At 40.4% G+C, this 21676-nt stretch overlaps 1 protein-coding gene across 1 annotated transcript; it reads right to left on the minus strand.

The window, feature by feature from the left end:
- Positions 1-698: 698 nt before the first annotated feature.
- On the minus strand, positions 699-21185 carry aldh3b1 (aldehyde dehydrogenase 3 family, member B1). The gene is made up of 10 exons (XM_084070885.1): positions 21052-21185; positions 18090-18259; positions 15253-15363; positions 14275-14395; positions 10510-10595; positions 9011-9092; positions 7207-7599; positions 5792-5958; positions 3040-3139; positions 699-1065 (listed from the first exon to the last, which is right to left on the minus strand). The coding sequence occupies exons 2-10, from the start codon at positions 18249-18251 to the stop codon at positions 869-871; spliced, it is 1419 nt and encodes a 472-aa protein (XP_083927011.1). The 5' UTR covers positions 18252-18259; positions 21052-21185; the 3' UTR covers positions 699-868.
- Positions 21186-21676: the final 491 nt, after the last annotated feature.

Genomic DNA, 21676 nt, shown 5'->3' on the forward strand with positions numbered 1-21676 from the left:
GCAGACACAAGTGGAAATGGAACACAAGCTGGTACATCATCTTTTGTGGGGTTTTCTTTCCTGATTGATTGAAATTTGTATTCCACCTGATAAAAGTATTTTCTGTTTACTGGCGAGACGGGAAGACCCCTGTTACTGAACAATGGTACTCCAGTGTCAGTTTGTCTTGCTGCCTTGGGCAGAAACCTTGTATATCCTATTTTTTTTTGTGGTAAATTAAAGGGATAGTTCACCCCCAAAATGACTTTTTTTCCTATCAATTAGTCACCCCATAGAGACTTGGATTCATGGATATTTTTATGTTTTATTTTTTTACCATTATCTTTTTTTTACCATTATCTTTTTTTACCATCATCTTTTTTACCATTATCCATAATCCTGGCCATATTTTTTTCTAAAATCATGAACATTTGTGTAAATCTTTGAATATATATATTTTAAAGCGAACATTTGTAACTCAAATCTTTGCTTCTGGGGGGTCCCTGGAAGAACATATTTTGAGATGGGGGTCCGCGGCCAAATACATATCATTTTGGGTGGTCCTTGACATGAAAATGTTTGTGAACCACTGATTATATTTGAGTTAAAAATGTTTGCTTAAAAAAATGATATATATATTCGAAGATTTACACAAATGTTCACGATTAAAAAAAAATGGCAGATCTACAAGCTCATAGCGCGGCACTCGGTGCCGCGCTATGAGCTTGTAGATCTGCCATTTTTGAACGGCCAAAGTATAAAACAACGGTTTAAGTGGTTTAGATGTGTTCCCGGTTGTAATGGGTCAAATTTGAAAACTAGGGAGGTGACAATTGACAATTAACACCCCTTAACGACTGCCTCCTTGCTTTGTGGACGTCACGTCACATCACATCACGGAGCAGCTGGTCCAGTCCTTCTTGGCGCAGGCGGTCCAGCGCAGCCAGCCCAGGTTGCGCTCCGTGTAGGGCGGGTAGCGCAGGCCGTTGATGAACTCCAGGGCCCAGCCGCGGAGCATTACGGCGCGCCGGTGGCTGAACGTCTCGAAACCCCAGTGGCCGTGGTAGCTGCCCCACCCACTGGCGCCTGCAGGGAAGGAAGGTGACAAAGCACGCAGGGTTTGGATCCATACCAGTGGTGTGAAGTAACTATAAGTACATTCACTAAAGTACTGTACTTAAGGACACTTTTGGAGGATTTTTTTTTTTGCTTTACTAGATTATTTCCAATTTGCAATACTTTTACTTCTACTCCACTACATCTCATAGGCAAATATTGTACTTTTACTCCACTACAATTATTTAGAAAACTTCAGTTACTACTGTAGTTACTTTTTAGATTTTGATTATTATTACAAAACATACATTAATCACTTCAGCCTTATATACATTTCGGCCATTTGAAAAATAGCAGATCTACAATGTGACGCATTGTGAGCTTGTATATCTGATATTTTCAAAAGATTTTGTATACATTTGAAAACTTAAAATAGGATATTCTGCCTAAGGGTGCGCTCCCACCGCACTTTTATTTTACGTCTGGGGCAGAATCTGCCAATGCTTTGTCAATGCAAATGCGTGGATTCACGCAAGAGCAGATTTTTCCGCTTGTCGTGCAGACCTTGCGTTTATCCGCTCTACACGAAGAAGCTTAAAACTGCTGGAGGCAGGAGCTGATTTTCCCCCTCTGTCCAATCGGGTGAGTCGAAGGCGAACCGTCCCAAGACTCAGAAGCAACATGGTGCTCTCAGTGGACCAACTGGTTGTAGCTGTTGCATCTCACCCAGTAGGCTACTTTATGATTTGACCATGAAAGAGTTCCATATGACTGACATTAAAGAACTGGCCCACCTGGTTACAAGTCAGTGCGGTCGCAAAGGCTTCAGGTTAGTGTAATAATATATTTAGTGTAATAATATTACTCTAACTATATATTTAATAGCCTTGTCAGTTAAAAATAGTCTTCACTTTTGCACTTGGGGTTTGTACATCTACATACACATTCAGATTTAAAATATAAAGTGCTTACCCCATGGCCACGGATTTTTCAATCATGTACGGGCCCTAAGAAGTACCCGTATCTTCCGTATTGTTCAATAAAAAGCATTTTAATCCAATTGGTGGCCATTTCCCCATAGAGTTATAATGTACCAACAGTGCAATACACCTCTCAACCGCTAGGGTCGCGCAGTTGAAAGCATATGGAGAAAATGACCACTGATTGGATTAAAATGCTTTTTATTGAACAATACGGAAGATACGGATACTTATGAGGGCCCGTACATGATTGTAACATCCGTGGCTATGGGGTAAGTACTTTATATTTTATCTGAATGTGTATGAGTATGTAGATGTACGAACCCCAAGTGTGAAAGTGCAAAGACATTTTTTGTCTAGTGGCGGTGCGGGCTACGGGGACGGTCTTGAATGTGAGTGACAGGTGCGTCACAGCGTTTTTTTAGAATCCGCTGGCTGCAAAAAAATGTGGCCGCGCACAACCTGCGTTTAACAGCGGCCAGCCAACTTTTGGTGAGAGCGTACCCTAAAGAGTACTTTTACTTTTGGTACTTTAGGTATATTTTGATGGCAACACTTTGATACTTTTACTCAAGTAAATTTTGAATACCAGACTTTTACTTGTAACAGAGTATTTCTGCACGGCCGTGTTGATACTTGTACTTAAGTAGCAAATGTTAGTACTTCTTCCATCATAGACATATAAAGGTAAGACGCCTCCTCCGGCTCTGAGGCGTCTGTATCTCGGGCGGCATTTTAGAGAAGGCAAGCTTCCTGACTACTGGCCAATCCCAGCACGTCTTTTCCGGGACTTGGCAGAATGTAGTTGTATAAAAATATAACGGGATATTTTTATACAACTAGATTCTGACAAGTCCCGGAAAAGACGCGCTGTGATTGGCCAGTAGTCAGGAAGCTTGCCTTCTCCAAAATGGCGGCCGCGATACAGGTCGGTCCAATGAACTGCAGAGGCCAATGAGGTATCTAGGTTTCTATATCTATGTCTTCCGTCACTGACTATTTGTTGTCGAGACAGAGTTCTTACCAACTCCTCCAAAGGGCAGGCTGGGCAGAGTCATGTGGAGGATGCCATCATTGGAGCAGAATCCTCCACTGCTGGTATGCTTCAGAACCGTGTTCACCACCTTGGGAAAAACAGTTATATTATGAATCTAATCATTATCTTTGTTATGCAAGAGTGTTGCCCAAAAATAGCTATTTTCACTATTTTAGAAAGATTTCGAAACCCGTGCAAGTGGTTAAAGGTAGAGTATCATTGTCTTCGTTATGCAAGAGTGTTGCCCAAAAATAACTATTATCAGTATTTCTTAAATATTTCGAAACCCCAGCAAGTGGTTAAAGGTATGGTAAGTGATTTCCTTTGGTTAAAATAAGTGTTAAATAGCTCTATATTCTAACCGTACTCATTGCTATAGAGTGTTTGTTCAGTAACAGGCGTCTCCATGTCTCTCCAGCTCTTTATTAAACAGAAAATGCATTTTCAGGTCAGGACACCAATTTTATCCCATCAGGATAGAGAACTCAGCCAGGATACAGGTTAAACTAGTGACATCGGAAGTGGTAACACAAAGAAATGAGCTGAACAAATTGGAACTGGAACACTATAAAAAATAAAGCTGATAAATGGGTACTCTCTCCTGATTGGCTGAGATTTTGTCACCGATCTGAAAATGTATGTTCCGTTTATCAAAGAGCTGGAGAGACCTGTGACTGAACAAACACTCTATAGCAATGATTACTATCAAAATATAGTGCTTTAACCTTTTAACAAAACACTTTTTGTTTTAACCAAAAAATATCACTTGCCCTACCTTTAAGTCAGTGAGTTTTTATATATATTTAACCAGTGATTTATTTTGAATAGATGAGGTTTCCACCCGAAACAAACAGACGAATTGCCTCAAATAATTCTAATGGCATGAATAATAACCCATTTAGACATTAGGGACGATTTTAAAAACACCTTCTAAATCCTAACCTTAGTTTTATGAAAAACGTAAAATAAAATGACACAGATGCTGTGGGGCAGAATACTGGTTTTGGTATTTTCCAATGAATAATACAATTCTCATTTCGACCAAAAGGTGCCATGAAAAAGCACCCCAGGTTAACCATTCACAGTAAAACTCCAGAGTAAACCTATATACTTATACTGTAAGTAAGTATACTGCAGTAGGCATACACCAGGGGTCTTTTTTGACAGAGTGCCCTCAGTGCTTCAAGCTGAAACATTGTTTTTTCGATTGATTGAATAATCTATTAGTCAGAAATGTAAACAGCTGGTGGTACAGTAAGACATTAAGGCTAAAGGGACAACACAAAAAAAGTCCTGGGGACTCGTTTCCATTGCGGTCCTACGTATACAATTCATCAACATACTGTGGCATCTTAACACATGAATACATGTCGTCAACAAATACAAACACTATGTACAAAAAGGGGGGGAGGCGGCAGTGAATGACACCTCCTTTGGTTGGGAATTCAAATCCTGATTTCCTGATCGATGTTTTGAAAGAAACCAGTGATTCACAGCCTTTAAAAAGGGATAGTTCACCCAAAAAAAAATCTCTATCGATTAGTCACCTTATGAAGACTTGAATGAATGGATATTTTTTTGTTTTTGTCGCATTCCTAAGCCAATAATTTGATGACCAAGCGGACAGGTAGGCAGCGGTTCCAGTAGGAGACACAAAGTAGACTCTTTGTGTCTCCTACCGGAACTGCTGCTGGTCATCAAATTATTTGCAAAAACAAAAATATATCCATGAATTCAAGTGTCCATGGGGTGACTAATCGACAGGAAAAAAGTAATTTGGGGGGCGAACCATCCCTTTAATGATGTCAGGTCATTCCAGTATTATGGTGGCAGAGCAGTAGAATGAAAATTTTCCCACGTTTGTTATACATTTCGGGGGTACCAGGTGGTGGTTGCTCTCTCTGGTGTATTGACTGTGGGTGCCACTCACTTTTTTTCACTCTAAAAGCTCAACTTTTAGAGAGGAGCAGCGCTCATCAATGTCATATTTATTTGATCCTCCTGGCTCTGTGTGTGACGACCCGCTCGTTTACCACCGACAGTGAGAAGTCCATGTTTACCCTCATTTCAGCTAGGTTATTTGTGCTAATAAACACCTTATACAACGGTTGATAGGTTCAAACATTGTGTGGGCGTGAAGACACACTTCCATGCGTGGGCGTAATATCATCGCCGTGCGTCAACGTGCATGTCCAAAAGCGTTACTTTTCAGGAAACGCAACAAAGATTTTCAGAAACGGTGAACATAGCCGATCTACGAGCTCACGCTTGTAGATATGCTTTTTGTAGATATGCTCTTTGTATGATGTAGCTAGCATTAAATTAGGTGACGAAAAAAAGACACTCTGCCCGTGCCCGACAGCGACGATATTCAAAGTCCACTCCACTCATAAAACACGTTATGTGGACACAGCCCTGTTAAAAGGGATAGCTCACCCCCAAAAAAATCTTATTTTCTATCAATTACACACCCCATGAAGCCTTGAATTCATGTAGATTTTGGGTTTTTTGTCATATTTCTATGCCAATAATTTGAGACTCAAAGTTGACACTTTGAGTCTCCTACCGAAGCCGCCACCGGTCATCAAATGATTGTCTTAGGAATGCGATAAAAACTATAACAATATCCTTGAATTCAAGTCTCCAATGGGGTGTGGAATCGATAAAAAAAAGGTCATTTTGGGGGTGAACTATCCCTTTAAGAGTGAGAGGGCGAGAGTACCGTTTTTTTAAGTCTTACCGAGGATTCTTCAGAGAAGACGTAGAGGGCCAGGGCTTTGTCCTTGCGGTTGATGAACTCGATGCCTTCCTCCAGAGAGTCCACGGTCAGGATGGGCAGGATGGGCCCAAAGATCTCCTCTCCCATCAGAATATCTCCCACCGGCACGTCCACCACCACTGTGGGAGCTGGTAGAGTAACAATACTACTGTTACTAAAACATCTAACATTAGGCCTACCCTGTCATAATGATGGCTTAAAGCTAACCAAATTTGTAATCATGGGTACATTTCAGCTCCATTAATCACTGATGTGTCTTCTCATATTTTACTGTATTTGTTTTGTCTTCTGTACTATGTCTACTTGTCTTGTATTGTTGATGATTGTTGTCTTTCTTTTTGTATGGATAACTATACCACTTTTTTTAACAGCCTGCTCAGGGACTACAGATGAAAATTAGCCAACTCTGGTTAACTCTGGCTCATTTCCAGGGACCCTCATGGGCTTCCAAATGGCCCCTTACAGGTGTGTAACTCTGAGAGTGTACAAATGGAACCAAATGGACCCGTAAGGGTCCATTTGGTTCCATTTGTACACTTTAACCCATGTGACGTCAGCTGGTCCCGAACGTTTTAGCTCAAGACCCAAGGGGGAATCTCCCTGCGACACAAATTAGTGGAAATGTAGATCGGCTATTTCCACTACTTCTTAAACATTTGTTTTAGAATTTATGGAATTTCTTAGTTCTTTTGGCATTTATTTATGAAATATTTTTGGAAAAATGTTTTGGAAAAAAAACTATTTTTAATTCATGATTTTTGGGGTGATTTTCTTCTTTTTTTACAATTAAAAACAAAATGTAGCAAATGAGAAAAAAGTAAAGGGGATATTTACGACCCATAAAAATGGACCCGCGACCACGCAAATAGGTCCCGAGTCGCGACCCACTGTTTTGGGAACCACTGATGTGTCTTTTTAACAAATCTTTTTCTAAGGTCTTTCAATTCGTTCTTAATCGATCTTTTCCCCCAAGAAAGGGTCTTCTTTTAGTTTTTTACCTGATTTTTGTTCCAAAAATGTAAAGTGCGTTATAAATAAAATGCATTAACTCATTCAGTGCCTGACCTATTTCTGGCAGTTTCGGCTCTGAGTGCCAGAGTCAAACTTAATTAGTCCAAAAAAAAGTGCTTAGGAGCCGAGATACAGCCTTTTTCAGTAAGAAGTTAAACAAGAAGTGAATGTAGCAGAACATTTTCAAATCATGATATCTTGGGTTCTGAACATTTTTTTCCATTTCTTTTTTGGAAGTCTTAGACGTCCAGTGGCACCGGGCTTATGATACAACGGACGTCTTAGACGTCGAGTGGCACTGAATGAGTTAATAATAACACATTATTATTGTTATTATTATTATGATGATGATGATGTAAACCCACCCATGTACTTCTCCTCGCGGTCGCCGTCCCCGCCGATGACCACCCTGGCCTGGGTCTTCTGCAGCATGTCGGTGAGCCGCGCCCAGTGGCGGTCGGTGACGATGCGGCCCAGGTCCGGGCTGCTCCGGGGCTCCTTGCCGTAGAAGTCCTCCAGGATCTGCCGCAGTGCGGGGACCAGGGCGTCGCGCGTCTCCGGCGAGCAGAGCACGTAGTCGGGCGCCACGCAGCTCTGGCCCGCGTTGAAGAACTTGGCCCACGCCAGGCGGCGGGCGGCCGACGGGATGTGCACCTTCCCGTAGATGAAGCACGGCGTCTTGCCGCCCAGCTCCAGCGTCACGGGCGTCAGGTGGAGCGCCGCCGCCTGCAGGACGCTCCGCGCCACCGCCTGGGAACCTGGGGGGGACGCAAGAGAGAGAGTCACGTTGACCCATTTAACCCTTTAAGACCTGAAGAAGCATCTGTGTCACTTTTTGATTTGAGCTAAAAAAAAGCATCATTTTACACTTTGGCTGTTAAAAAAAATAGCAGATATAAACAAGGTGCCGCGCTACGAGCTTGTAGATCTGCTATTTTAGAAAAATCGTGAAAATGTGTGCAAATATTTTAATATATATTGTTTTAAAGTGAATTTTTTTAACTCAAATCTTTGCTTCCGGGGGTCCCTGGAACATATATTTTAGATGGGGGTCCACGGCCACATACATGTCATTTTGGGGGTCCTTGACATGGAAAAAAGAACCACTGATATTATGGCGACATAAGTTTTTTCAAAAAACTGTTGAATCCCCCAGAAGCAAAGATTTGAGTTACAAATGTTCGCTTTTGTAACTCAAATCTCAAGATTTGCAAAAAAAAAAAAACGATTTGCAAAAAATAGCAGATATACAGATATACAAGCTCATAGCGCGGCACCGAGTGCCGCGCTATGAGCTTGTATATCTGCTATTGAATAGCCAAAGTGTAAAATAATGCTTTTTAGCTCAAATGAAAAAGTGACACAGATGCGTTCCAGGTCTTAATGGGTTTAAAGCAGGGGTCTTCAACGCCCAAGGACCCTCTAGCTCATACATGGGCAACTGGCGGCCCGGGGGCCACATGCGGCCCCCACCTTCACTTAATGCGGCCCGCAGGTTAATATGGGAATACTGATATATTATTGATTTCAGCTGTTAAAATTCCAAACATGCAAACATGACCCGCTTTAATTACTTCACTCTATATTAGTATAGTATATTAGTTCTATTGTCTTTTTATGTCCAATGTATTTGAGTTCATAACGTTAACATAAGTATAACTAAAATGCATTTGAAATAAAAACATTTTCATGATTTTTACATCCGCTATTAAAAAAATAGCAGATGTACAAGCTCGCTTTTAGATCTGCTATTTTTGAATAGTCCGGGGACCTTCAGGGGGACCTTGAGGGGATTCCCAGCTAAATGAGTTACCAGATGGACCCTTACGGGTCTGAAACACTCTGAGAGTGTAAAAATGGACAAATGGACCAAAATGGACCCAAAATGGAGTGGATTTACAGCATAGATTGGGTCCCAGAGATAAGAAAGGATATCAAACTAGGGGTCTTTGGAAAAATTTAAAATATAATAAAGAATCACTGCGCTAGATGAAAATGATCTCCCCAAATGTAAAGTGACTTCGGGTACTTCGGGAAAAGTGCTACAATATATAAATCTGATATTATGATGAGGATGATCAGCATCCAGCACAAAATGATAGATAAGTCATTAATTATATTAATATAGTACAGTATGTGTAAAAGATGGATGTCTGTAGGTATGTGTACCTGTGTAGAAGATGTGGTCAAACTTATTCTCTAGAAGTGCCTTAGTCTGCTCTGCCCCGCCCGTAACAACTGCATAGCAGTCCTGCAAAAAGAGAGATCATATCAATACATGCAAACACTTATGAAAACAGAAAGTGATTCAACAATCAATACTAAGTGATTTTAAAAGCATAAGAAAGGAAACGTAATAAGCCAAATTAATAAACATTAGTGAACAAAACAAAAAAACAAGAAAAATCACTATACTAGGTGCCACTGCCATTTCTCTCTGCAGTAAATCTCTTCACTGAAAATACAGTACATACAGTTTAGGCATTTAGCAGACGCTCTTAACCCATTAATACCTGGAACGCATCTGTGTCACTTTAGATTTCTTTGGCTATTCAAAAATAGCAGATATATAAGCTCATAGCGCGGCACCGAGTGCCGCGCTATGAGCTTGTAGATCTGCTATTTTTGAAAAATGTTGAAAAATATTTTTTATGTTTTTTTCAAAAAACAGTAAGCGAGGACAGAAGATAATAAATCATAATACATGAAATGCATAAACAAATTGCAATATAATAACAAAGTAATACATAAGTAAACCAATCATCTAATAATAACTAATACATACGTAACCAAGAACCTATCATCAGCCTACCTTGAAACTATACACACTATTCTTGAGATACACTCACAAACAGAACCACTGATTATAGCTACAGTTTTTTTTTAAACTGTTAGGATTTAGAGAACATTTGTAGAATCCCCAGAAGCAAAGATTTGAGTCACACATGTTAGCTTGAAAAATCTATATTTCAAAGATTAACATGGTTGTATACATGCGAATACTGCGCATCTCAGTTCTATAGTGTAAAAGGTGATGGTGCAATACTGTGTACCTATTTCTTTTTTTTTTTAAAGGTGCCTCGTGGCTGCATAGGGGTGGTACCTGGTGTAGCAGGAATGGTGTGTGGAATGTATAGAATGGAATGTAGGTCACCTGTTCGTTTGTAACTTGACCTGACAAGCCGTCAAAAGCCGGTCAATCAGGCCCATTTGGTTTTTCTGCCTCACGTGCTGCGTTCAACACTAGCAGAGACGTAAGCTAGAAAAAACTACCCAGCGTGAGGTCCAGGGGCCCTCGGGGGGCATTGTGGGGGGTCCAAATAGGCCCTTACAGGTGTGGAACTCTGAGAGTGTATTTGTACACCCCTCCTTGAGTTATGGCGGTCCTTGAAATAAAAAAAAGGTTGAGAACCCCTGAGATAAACTGTCGCCAAGTCGCCACTGAAGTGTTACTCAACGTGCTCGTTGAGTAGGAAAAATAAAGGTTGTTGTTATTTAGGAATTTAGGAAGTTTGTACTGTACCCGAGACATGTATTTAGGAATGAGTTCTTACTGCACCTGGATTGTGTATTTAGGGATGAGTTTATACTGTACGCGGGACATGTATTTACTAGTAATGAGTTCTTACTGTACCTGGGACATGTATAGGAATGAGTTCTTACTGTACCTGGTTCATGTATTTAGGGATGAGTTCTGCCACCATACGCTCAGTGGCTGCGCTGATTTCTGAGGGCTTGAGCACCACGCAGTTCCCTGATTGGACACATCGACAACCAATCAGTGATAACATTGATCAATATAATTAATTAAACAAAACAAAAAAACATTGAGTGGCACACGCCTACCCTGTTAATTTTGACAGCGATTCTTTTAATGAAATTCAGTTAAGTATAGACACATATATTAGTTATCTAAAACGTTTTAGTTTAGTTTTAGTTTATTAAATATATAAAGATTTTACCGGTAGTCAAGTAAATCTACAGTCGATTCTGGCAACACAAATCTATTTTGGCAGGCTGTGATGGCATCGTAATCCCTGATTTATACTTAGCTGCATGCTGAAAATAGCTGATCTACAAGCTAGATCGGCTATTTCCGGAATGCGAGACCCACACACAAGACACAACCAAGCATATAATGACTTATCTTGGCCAATCTCTTGCTGCAATCGCTCATTGCAACGCATTGAGCGTGAACTCATGTTCTTCCATTTTCAACCCATCTTCAATGTGATTGGTCCTCACTAACGATCATTATAAGGCGGTACCAATTGGCTCTATGCACAGCAGCCATATTGGAAAGAAATTGGGCCTCTTCTTACTTCCTTCACAGGTGTTACCAATGATACTAATGAAGGCTCTGTTCCATTCTGGTCAGGGTGCTGATATCGTGCATGTTGGCTCACTAGAAACACTCTGTGGACCGTTCAGAACCCTGGCCTACCAGTGACATCGTCGATTTCGTATTAATGGAAGAACAAAGGCTTCTATTTCAGCATGCTAACTTTCCAGGAACAGAAAAAACGTGCCTACCAATGATGTCATTGGTAGACAGGTTTGTCAACTATCCATTACTAGTCCCCCCCCCCCTCCCCGTCTATCCAGCTTAACAAACTTGTTACACATTACTACTAACATCTGTTTTGCCTTTTTCAACAGACATAAGGTGTGTGTGCATATTTCTCTCCTTGTGTGTACACAGTTGTATGCAAGCATTTGTATGACCGGGGTCTCATTCACAGACTTCCTCCATGAAGAAGGTACATTTTCAGGTCAGGGATAGCATAGAAGTGAAACTGCAATTATCACATTGTTGCCGTCAGGTCGAAACATTGCATGTCCAAAACTATTTATATGGTTTATATATATTTTATTTTATTTTATTTTATTTTATTTTATTTTATTTTATTTTATTTTATTTTATTTTATTTTATTTTATTATTTTTTATTTCATTTATTAAAAAAAAAAAAAAAAAATGTAATTGGTTCAATATTTATAAAACCCACAAACACACTCAACCACTTTCACTATAAAAACATTTTGGAAATAGTGAAAATAGCAGATCTACAAGCTCACTGTTGCGTTCTGTCATGTTGTGAGGTTGTAGATCTGCTATTTTCACTACGTTTGTGTGACACACTTGTTTGATGCAATGGGTTATTCATTTACCAAAATAAAACAAAAAAACATAAAAAGTATAAATCTGGAGTACATGTTTTCTTCCCCTACAGGCAGCAATGATATGGAATGCATTTAACCATGGCTTAACCTTTCAAATCTTTCAGGTGAATGACGGAAGTGAATTACTAATGGTTAAGTTTAGCAGGCAGCCTACAGAAATCTAATTATCAATATACAGGGCATGATTCGTAGAGGGAAAAAAGGGCCAAATTCAAAGAAGAGCACAATATCAAAAATCCATATCATATATAAAGAGTTAAATTCTAGATACATTCTGGGTTAATGATACATATTTAATTGCGATTTCAATCGCCGACCATCCAAACATATCGAGTACAGTATATTGAGGGATGGGACAGTGTTTAACCGGAATATGTCTCTCTAACCATTTAGGACTTCATAAATTAAATTAACCGACATTAAGTCATATACAAATAAAATATTAACAGAATATTAATGGAATAAATCACTAATCTATAATTGTTCCTCATACAATATTTTACAATACCTGATAAAGATTAAAAAAAACATTTGAAGAGAATAAAACATATGTTACAATATGTTTTAGGCCCTATTTGAAGTGCCCAAACCTAGGACTGCAACTTTATTTATTGATATGACATCATAGACGGTTAGCCACCCACAGTCCAAAGGTTAAATGTTTACCCCCAAAAAAGATCCAAATGCCCATCCCTAATATTGACTGTTATGGAAGTGTTCATTGGTGCAAAAATGGTTGGGGACCCCTGGCCGAAATACATATCAAACTGGGGGTGCTTGAAATTAAACAGGTTGAGAATTACTGGATCAAATACTGTGTGGCCTCAAATGCCAATGAACTTTGACCATTGAAGCCAGACAGTGCCTGCCTGCCTGGTAGAGCAAGGTTCATGAGCTTACTCCCAATATTGGCAGTGGTGTAAAGTAACTAAGTGCATTTACTCAAGTACTGTACTTTAGGAAATTTTGAGTATTTCCCATTTTCAATACTTTTACTTCTACTCCACTACATCTCAGAGGTAAATATTGTACCTTTACTCCAATTATTTAAAAACTTTAGTTACTAGCTACTTTGCAGATATAAATTATTACATTATAAAACATACATTAACCACTTTAGCCCTATTTTATACCTAGGCTATTTGAAAATAGCCGATCTACAAGCTCACAACGTGTCGCATCGCGACGCGTTGTGAGCTTGTAGATCTGCTATTTTCAAACATTTTAGTACTTACACTTTTGGTACTTTAAGTACATTTTGATACCAATACTTTTGTACTTTTACTCAAATACATTTTTAATTCCGGACTTTTGTTTGTAACAAAGTACTCTCTACATTGCAGTATTGATACTGTCACTTAAATAAAACATTTGAGTGCTTTTTCCACCACTGAATACTGGCAGATGGTCACATGTTTATCATTGCAACCTTCACAGAGATTCTGTGTCTTTTTCATACTGCAGCACCGACATGAATTTAACAAGAACAATTTTTGTAAAGTTTTACCCATCTAGATTACCTATAGTCTCAAGGGTGCAACAGTTAATAAAACGTATCTGTTTCATCAATTCATAACACATGAAATAGTCGATTAATCAAGTATGAATGGACCGTGGGAGCCTAAAAATGCCGGCAACAGTTTTGACCATGTGATTACGGGTGATTATTTTTTAAATACAGAAAAATAGCCAAAACCCTATGCGTCGCATGGCGACACATTGTGTCTAGGTCAGGGGTCTTCAATGTTTTCAGGACCCCCTAGCTGGGAGAGAGATGAAGCAGGGACCCCCTCTATATTGTATAAAATTGTGTTCCACATTAAAAACTTTTACTTGGTTTTACTTGGTCTGCTCTTTTTTCCATCTACACCAAACCTCTTTGCCAAAAAAAATAGCCGATCTACAAGCTCACATTGTGAGCTTGCAGATCTGCTATTTTTTGGCTAAAGTTCTCCACAGGATAGGGATGCTCGGGTTCAAGTGGTTAAAGTAAAACATAAAAAAATCATATCACAGAAAGATTTGGCGGCCCCCCTCCTGTAGTAACTCTGAGGACCCCCTAGGGGTCACGGATCCACCTGTTGAAGACCCCCTGGTCTAGGTTAATCAGACTAATTGATTTATTCAATCCCAAAAACGAACGCTTCTCGATTATTTGATCAAATCGCAGAAATGATGGATAGATAGCATAAACATTGAGAACACATTGGGTAGTTTGCTGCCCTATAGCAGACGTGTGGTGGAGGCTTACCTGCAGCGATGGCTGCAACCATGGGCAGCAGCACGAGGTGGATGGGGTAGTTCCACGCGCCAATGATTAGAACCACGCCCAGTGGTTCCCTTTGGATAAAGCAGGTGTCCACCTTTGTGGCCTGAAATGTGATGAACAAACATGCACACGGACATATTGACATCGCACATACTTCCATAAATACTGGATGGAGAGAGAGAGAGAGAGAGAGAGAGAGAGAGAGAGAGAGAGACACAGACAGACAGACAGACAGACAGACAGACAGAGAGAGCTGACCCTAGGTGACTATTCCTTCTAGTAATGCCCTGGGGAAGAGCCACGCAGGTCAACAAAAATGGGCGCCATTCTTGTTGGCTTTTTAACCTCTTGTTTCAAGAGTGCTAATTTGTCCTAATTGACGCGGCTTTTTTTTACAATCCCCTTGGCTCATTTGTGAGCGTGCTTGAAGTGAGCCGAAGGGCTTCTTTGCTCTGGTGTCGACTTAAGTTTAACAGCAGCTAAGATGTAGACAAAATGTGTTGCTTCTTTGCAATCAAATTCAATACAATAGCATTCAGTAATTAAAGCTGCAAACCAGAACTTAATTGAATGAATAAAGTGTGATTTTGGTGATTAGGTTGGTGTTGGTCTCCTTACTCTTCCATTGAGAGACCCTGGTGTCGGGTAGGACACCTGCTGGTTGAGAAGTAGTACTGCCTGAAGCTCATGAGTGCAATATCTCCACCGTGGCTGCTGGCCAAGTGGGAATTACCTCCTGAACGAGTGGTAGAAATGTGGGCTCTCTCATGCCGGAGATCAATTACACACCCCATGAAGCCTTGAGTGCCAAGAAGGAAGGCATTGGGTCCCATCTTCATAGTCTTTGGTGTGACCCAGCCGGGAAATAGAACTCAGCGCGGCCACTCTAACCACAAGGCCACCGAGCAGGTTTTGCTTTCTACTGTATAGGCTACTGTTAAAAGAGGAAATGCAACGTACCATGTTCGTGGCTGCGGATTCGGGCTGCATCCAACTCTTGAGGTTGTCCATGGCGCAATAGATGTCATTTGCCACGATGTCCAGCTCTGACAGCACCGCTTCGAATTTGGCCTGACGGGAGACGGGTGCAATAAAACGAGAAAAGCACACACCAAAAAGGTCAAGTCAAATCTCAAGGCACTCATATCCACGCAAAACAGCCTCTTTAGCCACTAAAACCCTCTAGTTTTAGTTAAATCAACCTGAGTGAGTTGCAATCGTACGCAATCGTACTTTTTGACAAGCTCACAACGTGCCACGACGCCCTTGTGAGCTTGTAGATCTGCAATTTTTGGCCGAATGTTCCCCCCAGAATAGGGATGCTGGGGTTGAAATGGATATCAGGCGTTACCACTCTAGTCTTAATACTCTGTAAACTTTTATTTTTATTTACCAATACGAAATAAAAGCCCTATTTCATGCTCAAAAATGTTCAAGAAAGTCGGGATGCACCTACAGTATGTGAAGTATCTGGCTGATACAGACAACGCATATCAACATTGCTGTTATGTTTGATAACTGATACTGACCGATGTCAATATTAAGTTTAAAAAGTTCACATTTTGACCAGTCTGAAAAAAACACAAATAAACACTGCATTTGAAAAAGCAACAACTTAAATGTAATACTTTTATTTAACATTTTTCCAACTTGTTGACCCTCTTGAAAGAGTCTGCAGAAAGAAATGATTGAATCTGCAGCCTTTATCATCCCAAAAAGGCTGTTTCAAGCTTCACATTCACACTATAAAATTAAATATTGTCTGAAAGCGATATACCGTATATCATTTTGACATCGGTCCGATACCAATATTGGATTGTTAAGGCCGATGTTGTAGATATCGATATGACGACCGATACAAGGCACAGCTGAACTTGTCTTACGGCACACTGTTTGGTAACCAGTGGGTGTAGTAGCAACTAGAAAGCTGATTACATCTTGTGTGTCTAGTCACACCGAATGCTGATGTCTACTGATTCTTTTAGTCAAGTTGCATATACCCGACTTAACCCATTAAGACCTGAGGCCAATTCTACAAAATGTCCTCTAAATCCTAACAGGTTTTTGAAAAAACCTATGTTGCTATAATATCAGTGGTTCTCAAACTTTTTCATGTCAAGAGCCACCTAAAATGATATGTATTTGGCTGCGGACCCCCATCTCAAAATATTTTGTTCCAGGGACCACCAGAAGCAAAGATTTTAAGTGTTCACTTTAAATATATATTCAAAGATTTGCACACATTTGCACACACACACAAGTTTTGCTTGCTCATATGTATTGCTCTGAGGTGCTCGCAACTCACTTTTAATCCTCCAAACTTGATTACTAATAGCAGTAAAACAAGGAACTACATTTAGAGCTAGCGGTTTTCTCTTCAAGTTAATTTGGTTAACTTGAAGAAAACTGCAAGGTCAAAACGTCGCCAAACATTGCAGACCTACAAGCACACAACGCGTCGTGAGAGCTTGTCTGCCATTTCTGTTTTGGCCAACGTTCCCCTCAGAATATGGATGCTGGCGTTCAAGTGAGTTGCGAGTCCTTCTTTGGTCTATTATTTTGCTGCCCTTGCGCTTTGGCTCATGCACACCATTGGATCCGTGTCTTTGACTATACCGTTTTCCCCCACTTTGTTTGAGGGGAAAGGAGCGCTTGTTTTTGTTACCTCAACAAGCCACTCGCTTGCTAGGCAAGCGAGTGGCCACGCAGTAGCACGCTTGGGTGGGGCGGGGCAATTAACCGATTGTATTTAGATTAGTAACCAAAATGTTTAACCTCCAATTTAAAATTTAAAAAAAGATATATTACATTTCTTATATCAACGCATCAACACAAAAAAACATTCTAACAGTTTTTTTAATCGACTAAATGGATTAGCCTGGTTGACCACTTAAGCCCTGTATTATGCTTTGTACAATGGTGGCGTGGAAAATAGTAGACAAATAGTGCATCTACAAGCTCATGCAATACATGATCATTAATAGGGGTGTGGGGGAAAATCAATTTGAATCGCGATTCTAATGTTGGACGATTCAGAATCGATTCTCATTTTCCAAAAATCTATGTTTATTTTGATGTATTTATTTATTTTTGGATCTTGGATTTACCTTTGTGTGTTTACATTATTATAAGTTGATAAAACCTTTACAATTACAAAAGCTACATAAATGTACTCTGCTTTCATGCCAGCAGACTGGAGTGCAGTAGATCCTGAAATCCTATGTTTTGAAGCGAGAATGGTTTTGATTTGAGAATGGTTTTGAATCGAGAATCGGGAAAAAAAACTGAATAGGCTCTATGCACAGCTTCCTTCACAGGTGTTACCAATAATACTAATTAAGGCTCAGTTCCATTTAGTTTAGCACAGTGGTGGTTATTTTCAAGGACCCCCATAACAAATGGACCCTTACGGGTCCATTTGGTTCCATTTGTACACTCTCAGAGTTACACACCCACCATAAGGGGCCATTTGGGAACCAAAATGGAGTGTTTCTAGTGAGCCAACATGCACGATATCAGCACCCTGACCAGAATGGAACAGAGCCTTCGTTAGTATCATTGGTAACACCTGTGAAGGAAGTAAGAAGAGGCCCAATTTCTTTCCAATATGGCTGCTGTGCATAGAGCCTATTGTGACCCCAAGAATCGGAATCGAATCAAATCGTGAGATAGCAGACGATTCACAGCCATTAATCGTAATCGAGGCAAACGTTTTGAAATAATGGTGACATTGATTTGAAGCTTTTATCGCCCCAGCCCTACGCCTGGGGCTCCGGTGTGTGGGTTGGGTGTCCTACCTTGGCCAGGTCTTTGTGCAGAGCGTCTAGGATCTGCTGCTCGTTCTCTTTGATCAGAGACAGCAGGTTCTGCAGCTGCGTCCGGCGGAACTGTTCCGGCACCGTGACCCTGGAACGAAAGGCCGTCCGCAACCTCTCCATCACCTCGCCCTGGGACTCCATCTGTAAGCCTGAGGATACAGACACACATATTACCAATCATCTGTAAACCTGATGATACACACACATATTAACAATCATGCGCTAGCCTGGCATTGGCCAGACTGATAATGTGGATTCGATTCACTCTCACGTTCCTCCCCGGTATCCGTCTGGACTTATAGGCCCATATTAGGGAGCGAGTATGAGAAATCAGAAAATGATCGGGCCAATCGGTGACTGCGTTTCAACTGCTGTCCGTACGGACAGTGAAAAGCATCAAAATCATTTTTCTGATTTCTCATACCCGGGAGGAGCGTGAGAGTGAATCCACGTTATGCCAGGGTAGGGGTACGCGGCCAAATAGCTATCAATTTGGGGGTCCTTGGCAAGAAAAAGTGTGAGAACCACTGATTTGAAGGAATTTTGTAGAATCGGCCTCAAGTCTTAATGGGTCACACACACACACACACACCCATATTACCAATCATCTTTAAACCTGATGTAGTAAGTAAGGAGCCATGAGGCAACCCTTGATGCCGAGTGCCAAGCAGGGAAGCATCGGGTCCCATTTTGTATAGTCTTTGGTATGACCCGACCAGGGGATCGAACCCCGGACCTCCCGATCTCAGGGTGGACAGTCTAACCACAAGGACACTGAGCTGGTCAACTTAAATCTGATGATGGTGATATACACAATGAACACAAATGTTATCAATCATCTTTTAACCTGATGATACAGGCAAATATTATGAATCACCTTTTCAAGGATCAAGGTGTTATTTATCTCCACTCATACAGGCACAAGAAGTGACATGCTATTTAGTGAGAACCTCAAAGTAGGCTACTGTGGTAAAACATGCATACATAATATTTTAAACTGATGAACATCATTATCAGATTTAAATGGGCCCTTCAACTGCTTGTTAATTATTGGATTTAGACGTTTTGTAGCAATTGTAGACATAATAGACCTTAAAATTAATGTCAAATGTTCAATCGTGTTCTAATCATGATCATCATCATCAATGTATTTATTTTTTTACATTTTGGACCAAATTGCCAATTGTACATAGAGGTGCCCACTCTTCCGTAGCGCCAGTGGTGGAAAAAGTACTCACATTTTTTACTTAAGTAAAAGTATCAATACTGCAATGTAGAAATAGAAAGTAAAAGTCCGGAATTCAAAAATGACTTGAGTAAAAGTACAGGTATCAAAATGTGAACCAAAAGTAGAAAGTACTCAGTCATTATGCAGAATGTCCCATTTCACAACTTTTGAATAAAATGAATACAAATCTTTAGCCAAATGGCTGAAATGTATATAGGATTGAAGTGGTTAACATATGTATTGTAATATAATCAAAATCTACAAAGTAACTAGTAACTGAAGTTTTCAAATAATTGTAGTGGAGTAAAAGTACAATATTTGCCTCTGAGATGTAGTGGAGTAGAAGTAAAAGTGCTGAAATTTAGAAGTACTCCAGTAAAGTAAAAATACCTTAAATATTGTTTACTTAAGTAGGCCTACAGTACTTGAGTAAATGTACTTACAGTAGTTACTTTACACCACTGTGCCCACCTACGCTCCTGATACACACACACACACACACACACACACACACACACACACACACACTTGGAACTGCATTTCAATGTGGACGTTTTGAATCTCTCCTGCTTACAATGCTGACAAATTCACAGGCAAAAAAAAAAAGAGTACAAAAAGTAAAAGTACTCGCATTATGCTTGTCAAAGTGGCAGAAAAGTATAAAGGACTTAAGTGGTTAATGTCTGTTTTGTAATAATAATCAAATATTAGCCTCTGCAGAGGTAGTGGAGTAGAAGTAAAAGTACTGAAAATGTTAAATACTCCAGTATAGTAAAAAATACCTCAAAATTGTAACTACTTGAGCACAGTACTTGAGTAAAAGTACTTTACACCACTACTTTTAAATCTGCTGTCACATTAGAACTTTTCCATGTAACGCTGCCTTGTAACGAATGCTGCTCGTTTCGTTAGTTGTTTTGGACGCTTTTCTACAACAATGCTTCTGTTAAACAACCAGTGGTATTTCTGAGTAAATGTAATAAAAACAAACAACAAACTATGAAACATGCGTTTATGGAACTGATCAAGCTGGATCAAGCCCTGAAGATGTCGGAATGGAGAGTGAACACCACATGACTGTCATATCATGACAGTCATGGATCAACATCAACCTGGTGTTTGCACTTTCTCCCCTTTTGCCCCGTACATCTACATAAACGTTCAGATTTCAAATATAAAGTGCTTACCTCATGGCCATGGATGTTAAAATTATGTCCGGGCTCTCAGAAGTACCCGTATCTACTTCAATGTGCAATAAAAAAGCATTTTAATCCGATCGGTGACCATTTTCTCTGCATTTCTTCCCTACGCTTTCAACTGCGCGACTAGCGGTTGGGAGGTGTATTGCACGCTGATACACTATAACTCAACGAGAATATTGGCCACCGATCAGATTAAAATGCTTTTTTAATGAACAATACGGAAGATACGGGTACTTCTGAGAGCCCTACGGTATCTTAACATCCATGGCCATTGGGTCATCACTTTATATTTGAAATCTGAACCTTCATGTAGCTTTACGGACCGAAAAAGGAGAAAGTGCACACACCAGGTTGAAGTTCATCCGTGACGGTTATATATGACAGACCCCCCCGTCGCGTGATCCACGGCTATCGCTGAAGCAGGCACCACGCCAAACGATCCTAAAAAAGTAAATGACAAAGTGTCTGATCAATAAATAAGCAGCATCACAGCGTTAGAAGAAGGACTGACCTGTGTGTTTGTTGTTGGGATGATCCGTGTGCTCTCTGATCGCCACTGGAACAGATCAGAACAGAACAGGGAAATATACAAATGTCCGGGTGGCAAGAAAAGCCTTTTATTTTAGAGACAGAACCTCCTCCTTTACACACTGGAATGGAATGGAAAGCATTCAGCCTGCTGATCCGGTCTGCAGCGGATACGGAGGCCCGGCTATGCGGGCAGGAGGCGGGCTCTAGGACCAGCCAGGGGTCTTCATTCAACAGGGGGTTCCGGGGCCCTTAGGGCAGTGGTTCTCAAACATTTTCGTGTCAAGGACCCCCAAATTGACACTTAATAGCCCGCGGACACCCATTTCAAAAGATACGACAGGGACCCCCATAAGAGAAGATTTTTTACGGCTCTAGCTGTGATTCTCAATCATTTTAATTTCAAGGACCCCCAGTTTGACATGCATTAGGGCTACGGACCCCCATTTAATGGCATTTCTATCTCTGGAACCGCAATATCGTAAAATCAATGTCAATTTAACTCTGAGAGTGTACAAATGGAACCAAATGGACCCGTTAGGGTCCATTTGCTTCCATTTGTACACTCTCAAAGTTACACACCCATAAGGGTCCATTTGGTTCCTATA

Source organism: Gymnoscopelus microlampas (assembly GCF_963454915.1).
Source record: "Gymnoscopelus microlampas genome assembly, chromosome: 11".
Lineage (NCBI taxonomy): Eukaryota > Metazoa > Chordata > Actinopteri > Myctophiformes > Myctophidae > Gymnoscopelus > Gymnoscopelus microlampas.